General features: G+C 42.6%; 1 protein-coding gene and 1 non-coding gene across 3 annotated transcripts; both read left to right on the forward strand.

Moving 5' to 3' along the window:
• Positions 1–21: 21 nt before the first annotated feature.
• Positions 22–10,953, forward strand: SLC25A3 (solute carrier family 25 member 3). 2 transcript variants are annotated; one of them, XM_005305227.5, is made up of 8 exons: positions 22–227; positions 383–536; positions 4,207–4,331; positions 6,942–7,121; positions 7,271–7,452; positions 8,294–8,466; positions 9,233–9,343; positions 9,422–10,953. In XM_005305227.5, the coding sequence occupies exons 2-8, from the start codon at positions 389–391 to the stop codon at positions 9,580–9,582; spliced, it is 1,080 nt and encodes a 359-aa protein (XP_005305284.2). In that variant the 5' UTR covers positions 22–227; positions 383–388; the 3' UTR covers positions 9,583–10,953. The 2 variants fall into 2 exon arrangements, with proteins under 2 accessions (XP_005305284.2, XP_005305285.2); XM_005305228.5 differs by lacking the exon at positions 4,207–4,331 and adding an exon at positions 3,918–4,042 and having other exon boundaries at positions 87–227.
• On the forward strand, positions 7,707–7,949 carry LOC112058680 (small nucleolar RNA SNORA53). Its single transcript, XR_002887818.1, has one exon. It is a non-coding gene; the product is annotated as a small nucleolar RNA SNORA53 (small nucleolar RNA).
• Positions 10,954–13,490: the final 2,537 nt, after the last annotated feature.

Below are 13,490 nucleotides of genomic sequence, written 5' to 3' on the forward strand. Positions count from 1 at the left end.
AGTGCGCATGCGTGAGAAGACGAAGGTTGGGTTTTCGAGGACGTCAGCGTGGTGACGCCTGTCCGCTGAGCTTTCTCCGCCAATCACATCGCCGCTTGTTGGCCGGCTGCCCCGCCCCCTGCGTCGGAGCAGGACAAAGTCATTGAGCAGGGTCGATAGTCGGCCTCTGAGCGGAGCTGCCGGTGGAGCAGCGGAAACTTGAGTGGGCGCCTCCGCCATTTTAGAGGGTGAGTGTCAGTGAGCTGGGCCGAGCCGGCGCGCGCTGTCCCCGGAGCGCGCGGGACGGGGCTTCTGGGTCCTGCTCGCTGTGGGGCTGCGGCCTGTGCCCCGGCGAGCGCGCGGCCCCTGCTAACTCCCGCTCCGTGTCCGCCTCTCTCCCCAGGCCGCCATGTTCTCGTCCGTCGTGCCGCTCGCCCGCCTAAATCCATTCCACGCGCCCCATTTGCAGCTGCTCCAGGACGGCGTGAGGAAGCGCCCGGACCCCGCCGAGCCGCCCAGCCCCCGGAGGAGTCTGGCGGCCGCCGCTATCGCGGAAGGTAAATGGAGCAGCTGGAAGGGAGGCCGCTGCCGCCGTCCCGCGTCCCTCCATTCTGGGGATGGGACGGGTTCTGCCCGCCGGAGCTTGGGGGGGACCGCCCTGGCCCTGGCCCTGCATGTCGGCCCGGCTGGGGAGGGGCCGCCTCGAGCGGGCCTCTCCGGTGCTGTTTGGAGGGCAAGGAAGGGCACGGGGCGGGGGAGCCTTCCCGGCTTGTGTCGGGACCCAGGTGCTCAGGGTCCGATTGCCCCGCCCTACGCCCGTGTGGCTCACGGTCACCCCTAGTGCGTCACGCTCGGGGCGCCTCTGGGCCCGGCTCTATCGCTGTAACCTTGGTGCGGCCAGGCCGCAGGCCTGTGTCTCCCGCTTCTGGGAGAGCCAGAGCTGCCATCTTCCCCAGTGCGTGAGCCCCTGAAAACTGGGCTGGGGCACAGGGCAGTGTTGCTGCGGCTGGTTCACAGCCACCCAGGAAAGCGCTGGTAGAGACTACACGGGCTGCCAGTCACTTATTCCTTCCTCTGGGTATTTGCCTGGCACACATCACTATAGGCTGGACCCACCATCCATGTCTTAAATTAAAGCAAGGGCATGTTACCTGTAGAAAATAAATCTCATATGGCCCCCACCAGAGCTTTTAAAGGGAAGAGGAAGATCTTGGTAATAAAGGGAATAGATCTGGCATATATTGGAAATCCTGAATGTCTTGGATTTTTTTCTGTAATGTGAACTCCATTTGAAAGACTTACAAATTCTGTAAATGTTTAAAAATAATTGGATGTAAACTGGAAATCTGGACCACTTCATCAATTAGTCAAAGTACCACCCTTCTCTCTGAATATCCTAGCCAAATTTTCAGTCTCTAATTTATGCCTTCTTTTTTTTTAAGAAATCAATATAAAGGCATCTTCCTATACATAAAGTGCTGTGAAACTCTGCAGTGTGGCAAATGAAAAATATTTCTATCATGTCATGACCCTAATCTTGTGTGTGTAACAATAGTAATTAAAAATTAGTGACACTTTTATATCAAGGAAAATTTCTGGTTAATAATATCAGCACTTTTCTTCATTAAATCTCCATCCTCTTTACAAAGAGGTTTATATCACTATCTCCATTTTATAGACTGAGAAACTAAGTCATAGAGGTGAGGTGATTTGTCCAAGGACACTGGCAGGCCAGTGGTTGAGCTGGAAATAGAACCCAGGTCTCCTGATTTGTGGTCTGCTGCTCTAGCCTCTCAACCACACTGCTTCCCATTAAAAACGCTGGGCTTTAGTATATAAAATGAATATGCAGCTAAGACATCTTTTCTTAAAGAAAAGACTTTTCTCCCTTCTTGGTTGTACAGACACTAATGTGCTGCAAAGAGATTCCATAGAGGGATAAATACAGGCTTTTCTTCAGTGATGAGTAACTGAGCACCTTGCATACTAATTTATATTTCAGGATGTAGAAAAGTATAACCACCACTTTATAAATATGTAATTGAGCTGAGTAACAGTGGCTTTCCCAAGGCTGCACACAGACACACTGGGAACAGAATCCATTAGTCTTGATGCTAGTCAAGTGCACCTAACATAAGATCATCCTTTCTCTGTCAAGACTGTTCTTAAGAGTGAAGTACATGACTTTTGTAGAATATGCCCTATATTGGTACTGGTTTATCAGTTCTGTCCTATTATCATTTCAGAGAGGCTTTATTTGGCTCTTGGGAAAATAACTGTTGTACCTTTGACTTTGTTCTAACCAAGACTCTGGATTATTCCTGAGAAACTGTACTTGCCTATTCTTGTAGAGGTGGTATTGGCCACAGTGTATTCTTCTGGAAAGTTGTCCTTTAAGTTATTTGCTTGATTATATTTAGGTTAGAGTAAACATTCATCTTTCTTTTGTTTGGATGCCACTTGACACTGTCCCTGATTCTTACACTTCTTCGGTTTACTTGGAAGTCAACGCTTGTCATTGTCTCTATGCGGAATAATTTTATTGTACAGTAACAACGGTGAAAATACTTTAAGTGTGGCTTCATGTGAAGGAAACCTCCCAGAATAAGATTCTGAAAGTGTAACTTTTGGATGTAAGATTACTTTGAGTATTTCTGCCCCTGGGGCCCCTTGGAGGGGGGAGAGGGTGTGCTTGTTGCTCCGCATGCTGCTCCTCCCTGCAGGGACTGCCCCCGCAGCTCCCATTGTCCGGGAATGGGGAACTGTGGCCAATGGGAGCTGTGGGGGCAGTCCCTGCAGAGAGGGGGCCATAGGGGTGTGATGGCAGCTTCCAAGAGCTGTGTGGGTCTGGGGCAGGCAGTAAGCCTGCCTTAGCCCTGCTGTGCTGCCGACCAGGAGGTGCCTGAGGTAAGTGCTGCCTTGCGGGAGCCCGCCCCAGAGCTCTCTCCTGGAGTCAGCCCTCCATAACTCCTCCTGCACCCTGAACCCCAGCTCAGAGCCCCCTTCTGCACCCTAACTCCCTCCCAGAGCTTGCACCCCTCACCTCTTCCTGAACCCCAACCCCCTTCCCTTGGCTCAGCCCAGAGCCCCCTCCCATACTCCAATCCCTGTGGCTCCAGTCCAGCCCCACACCTCATCCCGCAACCCAACCCTCAGCCCAGTAAAAGTGAGGGTTGGGGAGAGCAAGCGATTTGCGGGGGGGAGAGGAGGAGTGAGTGGGGCAGAGCCTTGGGGAAGGGGTAGAGTAGATCCTGGGTTGCACTTAAATTCAAAAAGTGATCTTGTGCATAAAAAGGTTGGAGACCACTGAACTAGAGGTATTGTGTTAAACCAGTGCGACTTCATGTATATGGATTCTCTTACATATGTTTAATCATGCTTATGTAAGTGTCCTTACCAAAGCTGCGCTGATTCAACTAACCTGGTTTAACGACCAGTGCAGTGTTGTGCAGACCAGGCCAGAGTCCTAACTGTTTCACTTTCTAGCTCTTCAGATGGCTTTTTTCGATCTGTGTTAAACTTGTGCTTGAATCTAAATAAAACTCAAATGTAAAGACTGAGGTGCTCTACTAAATTAAAAACGTAAATAGTTGGCTCAATATTTCATTAAAAGGACAAGCTTCCTCAGTGAAAACTTTGACAAATGAGAATGTAAATGGACACTTTCAAGTTGACAGGCCTGGAACTCGACCTAGCTGCTCTCTTTCATCCAAAAAATTAGGAGTGAAGCCAGGAGCCAGTGCCGTAGTATTTGAGCAACCCATTAGCCAGCTAGTATCTGTATCAGGGAGATAGAAATCATTAAGGCAATTACTTCTATTCTAATGTGCTGGAGGATTATTGGAAATGGGTTTTAAACATGAAATACTAACTGTCTTCTTCACAGACTTGTACAGTTAAGTGTACAAACTTTAACACTTTTCTTTCTGATTAAACAGAGGAATATAGCTGTGCATATGGCTCAGGCAGATTCTTTCTCCTTTGTGGCCTTGGTGGGATTATTAGCTGTGGCACAACACATACAGCATTGGTTCCCCTAGACCTGGTTAAATGCAGGATTCAGGTTTGTTTCGCATGTTGAATGTGGTAAAACTCATAAAGCATGGTTATGAAGTGTGATACATGTCTGCTAACAGAAGCTGGAGGAGTAAGTTATCCATCAAGCAAGATGTTCTCCAGCTGTGCATGGGGTTTATATAAAAGCATGGTGTCTTTGTTTTGCTGCAGAGGAATACAGTTGTGAATATGGCTCGCTCAAGTTTTATGCTCTCTGTGGTTTTGGTGGGGTCCTAAGTTGTGGCCTGACGCACACTGCAGTCGTACCTCTGGATTTAGTGAAATGTCGTATCCAGGTTTGTATCTGAATGAAACTGACTCCAAAGCTTCTTTAACTTAATCTATTTTCATATTTAGTCTAGAGGTTGTATGTCATGTGAGTTTTACAAGGGGTATAATGTAATACCTTAACACTAGTGATAGTAGAAAGAAGTAATAATCAAGCTTTAATATTCTTTTTGGATTAAATGAACATCCATTGGATTAATAAAAAACTTTGCATCCTTGTGATGCAGATGAACGATAGCATAGATGAATAGGGAAAACTTTTAACCACTTTGAGATTTCAGCCTTGATTTGTTTTAGCCAATTGCAGTTGAGAAACATGCTTTTGAATAACTCATGGCAAAAGTTTCCCACCAATTGTCTTAAGTATCTTGTGACTAAAAACTAGTGAAACACCTCTGTGGGGGGCATAGGAATAATATGTCTGTTTCTTATCATTCTGGAAGTAGGGGGCAATTACCTTCAGAGGATCTGAGATATATATGACGTGCATATGTAAGAGTTAAATGAAAATTAGTTCAGAGGACTTTGTGCATGGATTCTGGATTGAGTTTTTAATTTGAGCCTTTCTTACGAACAAATGGAAAATGCATAGCAGTTGGAAGCTAGTGCTTATGTTAAAATGATACTAAAACTTGGAGTTGCTTGAGTTGCAAGATCAAATTAATGCTTGCATGGTTCGCTATCAATAACGATAGGAAAAATGCTTTGTAGGCCAACAGTCAAATGGTAAAACATGATTAAGTAGACTTGAAGAGACTGAACACCCATTCCATTTGAATGTTTAAATTACTTATGTGGAAATATAAGAATCTAATTATCATACATTCTTTGGTTAATGGCACAACTAAGCGGTTATTTGGCCAAAGGCTTATGTTCCAAGAGTCAGGTAGATTAAAGCACATCTCTAAACTGCTAGAAATTCACTGGCTTTCAGGTTACTGTGTGAGGTGGGCAGTATTTCTAGAACTGGCAGTATTTCTAGAGCTAGCAGACATCTAGTGGTGGCAAAACTTCTGAGACTGGGAGAAATGGATGTGAATGTTGTGCCAGTGCAACAGTTCCTGATTGCTTAAAGGAACAATCTTGATATCCTTTCATTTGGAATTGCATGTCATTTAGAGATCTCTAAACCTCCTTCAAGGCTGGAAGTTGGTGTACTTTTTTTGGGAAGTTGTGATCCCATTATGAAAGATACAGTGAACTTATAATGCATTTGACTGAATGCTAGTTGCTTCAGGTGAAGGCATCATAAGCTCTTATAAATGGTTTGGGTTGAAACCACTGGAGTCAAGTACAGATTCATGTTTTACCAAATAAAACCTGCAATTTGTTAAATGTTTTACTTAACATAAAATCAGCTTCCTTCTACTCTAAATAGAGGAATAGTCCTAATTTCTAAAGTATACAGGTAACTGAACACTTCTGTAACATTGTACTCTGAAACTGCCTCCATAAAACAGGCTCTAAAGAGGCATCAGGTCCTGAATTTTAAAGTAATTAAATATATATACTTGACACTTCTGAGTTATTAACTAAATGGACAGTTATATGAAATAGAGTGTCTTTTGCTTTTTTTATTAAAGATTTGTGCTCCACTTAACCCCATAGTCATCCCTATCCGTTCTTGTGGCTTTGTGTGGCATTTCCTTCTTTCATATTGCCCTGAGTCTCAAATAAGAGAAGCTGATGTCAAGTGTTAAATGCACAAAAGCAAGAAATAGACTTCCTCTAAATCTTTATCACAATCTCATGATGTAGCAGTAGTATTCCTGGTTTCCTTTACTATTTACAACATTAAAAAGCTAGACTAGCTCTCAGAACATTACTGAATTGAATACTGGCTTATTACTGAAATACCACTCACATATTTTCACAGTACAAAATGTACATCTTCAATGTATTCCTGGTATACAGAAGTAAAAATAGGAAATAAGACAGAGGGACGGTAAGAGCTTGATAAGTCTATAGTGAGGTGAGCAACAAGTTAGGCCCAAGATTTGTAGTTTCAAACACACACACAAAAAACCCCCTAGTAACTGAAAAATACTCTTCTGATGCTGAGCAAATGGTGAGGTGAGCTTTAGGGCTCAGTCTACACTTAAATTTTATACCAGCATAGCCATGTCCAGTAAAATCACATTCTTAACTGACATTGCTATTCTGGCATAATCCTTCAAGTGTGGACATGGTTATACTGATGTAACTGCTTATTCTAGTTCAGGGAACTGGCATAAGCACAGTTATGCCCATATAAATTTTCCACACAATCCTTCCAGTGTGGGAACGCTATCCAGCAAAATTGCTAATGTAGTCAAAGGGCCACATCTGTTGAGACTGTAGATATGGGGAACAAACAGTAAAAATAATTGGGATTAGCATAACTTCTCATGTCAGTATCTGAAGACTATGAATTTCAGCTGACAGCAGCAAGCCTAATAATTGAGACTAGTTAATGACCATTAAGATTATAAGTAAAGGTAATTTAGTGTAGAAATCTGTATCCTGGTGCTATGGGAAGAGGGTAGAAAACTTACTGCTTGTGTGTGTGTGTGTGTGTGTGTGTGTGTGTGTGAGAACCTACTGCCTGTACCATGTAGATAACTTTCCAATTTGTTTAGGTGGACCCACAAAAATACAAAAGCATCTTCAATGGATTCTCAGTTACAGTTAAAGAAGATGGCGTTCGTGGTCTGGCTAAGGGATGGGCTCCAACTTTCTTTGGATATTCTATGCAAGGGCTCTGTAAATTTGGTTTCTATGAAGTGTTCAAAGTCCTGTATGGCAACCTACTAGGAGAGGTAAGCTTTAAGTTGTCTACCACATTTTTTTTTAAACCCAGTTTATGTTGTATATTTCTGTAGCTAATTCACTTTACTGTATAATGGAAATACTGAGTTCAGTTTGAAAGAATACAGTATAAAAATCTTTGGTTCCATTTGCATTTCAGGAAAACTCATATTTGTGGCGTACGTCACTATACTTGGCTGCCTCTGCCAGTGCAGAGTTTTTTGCTGATATTGCTCTGGCTCCAATGGAAGCTGCAAAGGTTCGCATTCAAACACAGCCTGGATATGCTAACACTTTGAGACAAGCTGCTCCAAAAATGTTTGCAGAAGAAGGTGTATGGGCGTAAGTATCTGTATCAGCTTCTCTCTGCTGGAATGTAACAAGTTCTTGATCCGTATTAGCAAAGGAAAATAATTCTTCTGTTTAGCCTTAATAGTGGCTATAGCATTAAGTAAAATCTTTGATGCTTTCTACCTTGTCATATTGTACATAAGTAGTGAAGGGTACTTTGAAGATTCTGTATATCAAAATGGAATATCAGGAAATCATTTCATTGCTAAAACAGAGGCTGCCGACATCAGCAAGTTAATGTAGTCAACATGCTCCTTAGATCCATCTTTGTGGATATCTCTTGTGCTGAGTTCTGCTTGTTAACTTTAGTTTCTGGTAGTTCCAGTCAACTGATATTCAGCAACTTTTTGTTGTACAGTCAAAGATGCTTGAGTCATTGGCATGTGAGAGTATTATACCTGCACGTTTGCCTTTTGTGTTCTGATATCAATGGCTGTAGATCTACATGTCATTTCTCACTATCAGGACTTGGCTGGTATGCAGACATGAGTTATTAACTTGCACTTACAACAGGGAAATGACTACAAAATGTCATCACCTTAACTTTTCTCCTTCCTGTTACAGCTGCTTATCTTTCTGATAAACACTTGAGCCTGTACAATTGTTTAAATTCTCTCTCAGTAGATGGCACGAGCCAGAAACACACACCTTCACTTTGCAGGTCTGGCAGTTAGATTTCCTAACTGTAAAAATAAGCAAACAACTTAGATATACAGGCCGCTGAGATAGTAAATGAGAACTGCTTCAGTGCTGTCTAGTTTCTTTTCAGAGTAGAATTGCACTCCAAAGTAGGCTAGCATTTGCTACAATTCTTACTCTCTCCACTTTTAAGGTTCTACAAAGGTGTTGTTCCTTTATGGATGAGACAGATTCCATACACAATGATGAAATTTGCCTGCTTTGAACGTACAGTTGAGGCTCTTTACAAGTATGTGGTTCCCAAGCCCCGGAGTGAATGTTCCAAGCCAGAACAATTGGTTGTCACATTTACAGCTGGCTACATTGGTAAGGAAGCCTTTGAATGCTGATTCTTCCAGAAGTGTCTGAAAAGTATGAACAATCTTATGTCCTGGGTTTTTACTACAGTGATTCCAGAAACTATGTAATTGAAAATAGGGACTCTGATACTCTTAATGAGGTTAGGTAGGGAAAAATTACAAAACTTTCGAAGTTATGAAAAGAATGAGTAGCTAAATGAAAAATGGTCTTGGTTTTTTTGACTCTCAATTGAATTATGAAAGGCCATGAACATTTGCACTTTACATAAGGAGCAATCATGAGATCCTTTGTAGCTCCTAAGCTGAAAGAGGTGCAGGTTTTGGCAGAAGGAGCACTAGCTTAGCACAGCAAAAGAAGACTTGCAGGAGGAAGTGATTACGTAATTGACTCCCTTAAATTTGTCAGAATGAAACTCCATATCTGCACTGCAGAGGAGATTCACAGGAGCAGTACGACACTGCCTAGGGCTGCCCAGTTAGGGGATCAGCTTTGCAGAGACCCGCTGTTGGGATAGGGTAGAGGTTATCACAAGAGGTGAGGCTTGCATATGACTGCAGTCCAGGGCTCCTAAGCCACGCAAGAACAGACTCGGCTCTGGCAGGATTTAAGAGCTATGGCAGCCACCTTCTCCCTGCTACATGGCTACTAACTTGCATAGAAACGTGGCCCTATTTCTTCCTTTGCTGTTTCCCTTAACAGCAGTTACATGCTAATAGAAGTTCCTTTGATGGTACTATAGCAACACTAAATACTGTATTGATAATTTTTTCAGCTGGTGTTTTCTGTGCCATTGTTTCTCATCCTGCTGACTCTGTGGTGTCTGTGCTGAACAAGGAAAAGGGCAGTTCGGCTTCACAGGTTCTAGTGAGGCTTGGATTCAAAGGTAAGAACTTAAAACTCCTGTCCACGTTAATATATAATAATCTTTCCCAGTTGCTAATGCTTGTGCTTTACTCAACAGGGGTATGGAAGGGTCTATTTGCCCGTATTATTATGATTGGTACGCTGACTGCACTACAGTGGTTCATCTACGATTCTGTCAAGGTTTATTTCAGACTTCCTCGTCCACCTCCACCTGAAATGCCAGAATCCCTAAAGAAGAAGCTTGGTCTAACTGAATAGACAAATCATGGACTGACTTTTCTGGTTGACCAGCATTAATGAGAAACTTCACTCATTGAACTTTTATATATTTGATCATGTAGGAGACTAAAATTCTGTATCTGATACAATTATTGGTTGTGCCCTTATCCCAAGTGAGGGTTCAAAAACTTCTGTTGTCACTATCTGTTTAAATAAATGGGAACTAGAGTGATTAGTGTGTCATTTGATATCATACATGTAAATTTAAAACTTTGCAAGAGTAAATACTGTACCTTGAATCTTAAGTGAGCCAAAAGTTTAGAAGCTCTTGAAATGCAAGAACTGGCATCTCATAAAGGTCTCTAAGAAAGTCTCTCTCTCAGATCTTGAGGGAAATGGTAAGCACCATGTCCCTAGCTATGTCTGAAGAGCACAAATGCAATTATAGGGATACAAAGGTGGCATAAACTTGAATTTTGCATTCTAGTGACCTGGGGGCTGCTGACTGTGGGACAGTCTCTTGGAATCTATTTATAATAATCTGAAGGAAGACACCATAGCTTTGAGCAGCCAGCAGTCCTGACTGAAATGGCAGCCAGGGAAGTGCAGCATAGAGGCACCCTATGGCAATGAAGAGGTGGCATCAGCCCCTTACAGAGTAGGTCTTTTTCACTTATCAGTCCAGATAACTTCTGCTGGCTTGTTGTCCAGATTTTGCTTTTGGTGTGGTGCATAATCCATATGATGTGTGGACTCTGTATGACAGCCACCTATTTCTGTGATTCCCAACTTTAGTAAGGAGCATTTTTCTTTCTTTCAACCCACCCAGGTGCAAATTCATAGGGGGGAGGTGAATGGGGTCTCAGTCATAGGCCAGTGTTCTTCTCCTTCTCCTTTGCTGCCACTGCCTCGACACCCCACTAAAGATGCATCAACCACCCACAGTAGCACCCTCTGCTCCAGCACTTGCAACTCTAATCCCATCTTGGAGTAGAGGGGAGAACCCAGGGTGGTGGGGGAGGGGTTCTCCCCTCCATTCTTCTTGTGTACTGTCTAGAGGGGAGCAATTCTCTCCCCCCTTTTGTTGCTAGCATGGGAATGGCAACCGGATTTGATTATGCATATGCTGGCTTAGAAGTACAGAAAACTGCTTTCATTTGATGTATATCAAAGATTATGCCGTACCTGTCAAATACACCTGCTTTCCACTAGCACAGTATTAAAATTACTAGGTGTCTGCTTAAATAATGCTTCTAGTATTTATTTGGAAGTATGTACTGTTTAAGAATAATAGTCTGGTTACAGACAATATGGATAGTTGTAATTCATTTACCTTTCTATCTAAAGAGATGATGCAGTGCACAATGATGACAAAATATAATAAACATCCAGCTTGGTTCTTATAGTGAATGAGTATCTCTTGAAAATTTTAATTTTTGTTGTTGTATGATACTCTTCCAAAACTTCAACAGAAAAGAGTGGTGGTGGGAGAACTGGAAGAAACTTGGTCCAGTTAAAGTTACTAGCTAAAGAACAGGGTAGATTTGAACTAGCTCCTCTTCCCCCCCAGCAGCTTGAGAGTGAAGAATGAGTCACAGGTGGAGTAACATAAAATGTTGGCAAATATTACAAAAACCTTTGAGGAACACATACTTACAGAGTTCATCTTAACATTGTAACAAAATACATGCTGACCGCCCTTAATGACCAGGATATGAGTGAGGGGTAGTACCGAAATAAGCTTTAAATCACCTTGCCCATCACTAGGAAATCCACTGTCATTTTCTTCACTAAAGACACATCATAATGCCTTATTCTGTGACCTTACTTACATTATAAAGCTGCATTGGAGTAACTGATACCAGACATCCTAAATGCATCATTACACTATATCTTTACCAAACTAGGAAGTGCAAGAATAGTTGGAGGTTCATAAGGTAAATGAACATAAGAGCAGCCATACTAGGTCAGGCCAAAGGTCCAGTAGCCTGTCTTGCCAGTGCCAGGTGCCTCGGAAGGAAGGAACAGAACAGGTAATCATCAAATGATCCATCCCCAGCTTCTGGAAAACAGGTTAGGGACATCATCCCTGCCCATCCCGGCTAATAGTCATTGATGGATCTATCCTCCATGGATTTATCTAGTTATTTTTTGAACCCTGTTATAATCTTGCCAGAGGATGTTGTGAAGGCCAAGGAGTTCAACAGGTTGAATGTGCATTGTGTGGAAAAAATACTTTGGTTTGTTTTAAACTTCCTGTGTATTAATTTCATTTAGTGACCCTTAGTTCTTTGTTATGAAAAGGAGTAATAACACTTCTTTATTTACTTTCTCCAATCCAGTCATGATTTTATAGACCTCTATCATAAATCTCTCCCCCTCCCCCCCCTTAGTGATTTATGGTGGAGTGAAAACACTTATCTACCTACTGCCATCCTATACAATATTCTAGCAGCATTCTGGGGAATGAGGGTAAGACTTCTCTAACATCACTCTTGTACTCCTTTTTAAAGAAGCTAATGTGGGAGGCAAAGAAACTAAGCTTAGCCAGTTTCCTGCAGGAGGAGCATTGTTCTGGCCAGCTGGATTTAGTTTAAGTTTAGCTTCTGGCAGGATTACTCTGACTCTTCTCAGGCATAGCCTGCAGTAGTAGGATACTAGGTGTCTAGTATGTCATTCCCTCATGGGCAAGAACTGATTTACAACTAAACAGCTCCCATTTTTGGATACTCCATTTACATCCATCCATGGCTGGAGTTTAGTGGGGTTTTTTTGCTGTTACAACTAATCTGAATTTCTAATTTTCTACTGGTAATATCTAGCTGTTGCTATATGGATGTTCCTGCACTTTTGTAATAGAAGTAATCTGTTTGGGTGTCCATGTAAAATTACACTCCAAAATAATTCCAAGAGTGAGGAAAAGTGCTGGTTAGGATCAGAAGGAATGGTGTGAATGAAATTGAATCAGCAAAAGGTAAGGTTAGGCTATGTCTACACTACAGACCTTACAGCATTACAGCTGTACTGCACTACTGTAAGGTCTCCTGTGTAGCTGCTCTATGCTGACAGTAGAGAGCTCTCCCATTGGCATAATTAAACCACCCCCAGTGAGTGGCGGGAGAACATTTCCTAGGGACATAGCACTGTCCACAACAGTATTTTTGTCAGTGAAACTTATGTTGGTTGTGGGTGTTCCCTCTCCCTATCCCCCCCGACCAACAAAAGTTTGACGAAAGTGCTAGTGTAAACATAGCTTTAGGTGATGCAACATGCAAAATCAGTAAGCTACTATCACCCCCACACATGCACGTTTATCTTGTCTAGCAGTGTATTCCAGAAACCAAATCTGTAACACAATTGGGACATAGGCTAAAAAGGTTACATATGGCTCTCTAATTGTACTATTGAGCCCTTATCTCTTTATACATCTTAGGTGCTCTGACTGGATGACTTTTGAGTGATGGCTCACTCCATTCATTCCAATAAGGACAACTATCTTCACTAAATTTGCTTAGTGTGTGGGATAGTATTGGTGGCTTGTGCTATACAGGAGGTCATAGTAGATGATGTGGTGGTCCCTTCTGGCTCTAAAGTTTCCTGCTCTTTCAGTAACTTGCATTTGGTTTGTCTTTTGTTCTCACTCTCTTGAGCTTTAGTGATGGAAATAGGTTTATTTTGTAGTTCTACTCAGTCATTATAGGTTTGAATGACCTGAGAAGCAGAGGTGCTCTTACACATAACCTAATTAAATACTGGAGTCATTAAGACAGTATTACTTTACAGCGCTGCAACTTTCTTGCTCAGGGGTATGAACCCCCCCCCCCACCCCGAGCACTGCAAGTTTCAGTGCTGTAAAGTGCCAGTGTAGTCTGTGCTCCGGTGCTGGGAGCTACTCCCCTTGTGGAGGTGGTCTTTTGTGGAGGTGCTGCAACTACATAAGCCACGTT

Source organism: Chrysemys picta, chromosome 1 (genome assembly GCF_011386835.1).
Source record: "Chrysemys picta bellii isolate R12L10 chromosome 1, ASM1138683v2, whole genome shotgun sequence".
NCBI lineage: Eukaryota > Metazoa > Chordata > Testudines > Emydidae > Chrysemys > Chrysemys picta.

What these genes read in the sequence shown, in the direction of transcription:
- SLC25A3 (XM_005305227.5), top strand. Translation starts at nt 389, where the DNA reads ATGTTCTCGTCCGTCGTGCCGCTCGCCCGCCTAAATCCATTCCACGCG. An exon ending in ATTTACAGCTGGCTACATTG is followed by an intron (nt 8,467 to 9,232) that starts GTAAGGAAGCCT and finishes TAATTTTTTCAG; the next exon opens with CTGGTGTTTTCTGTGCCATT. An exon ending in AGTGAGGCTTGGATTCAAAG is followed by an intron (nt 9,344 to 9,421) that starts GTAAGAACTTAA and finishes TTTACTCAACAG; the next exon opens with GGGTATGGAAGGGTCTATTT.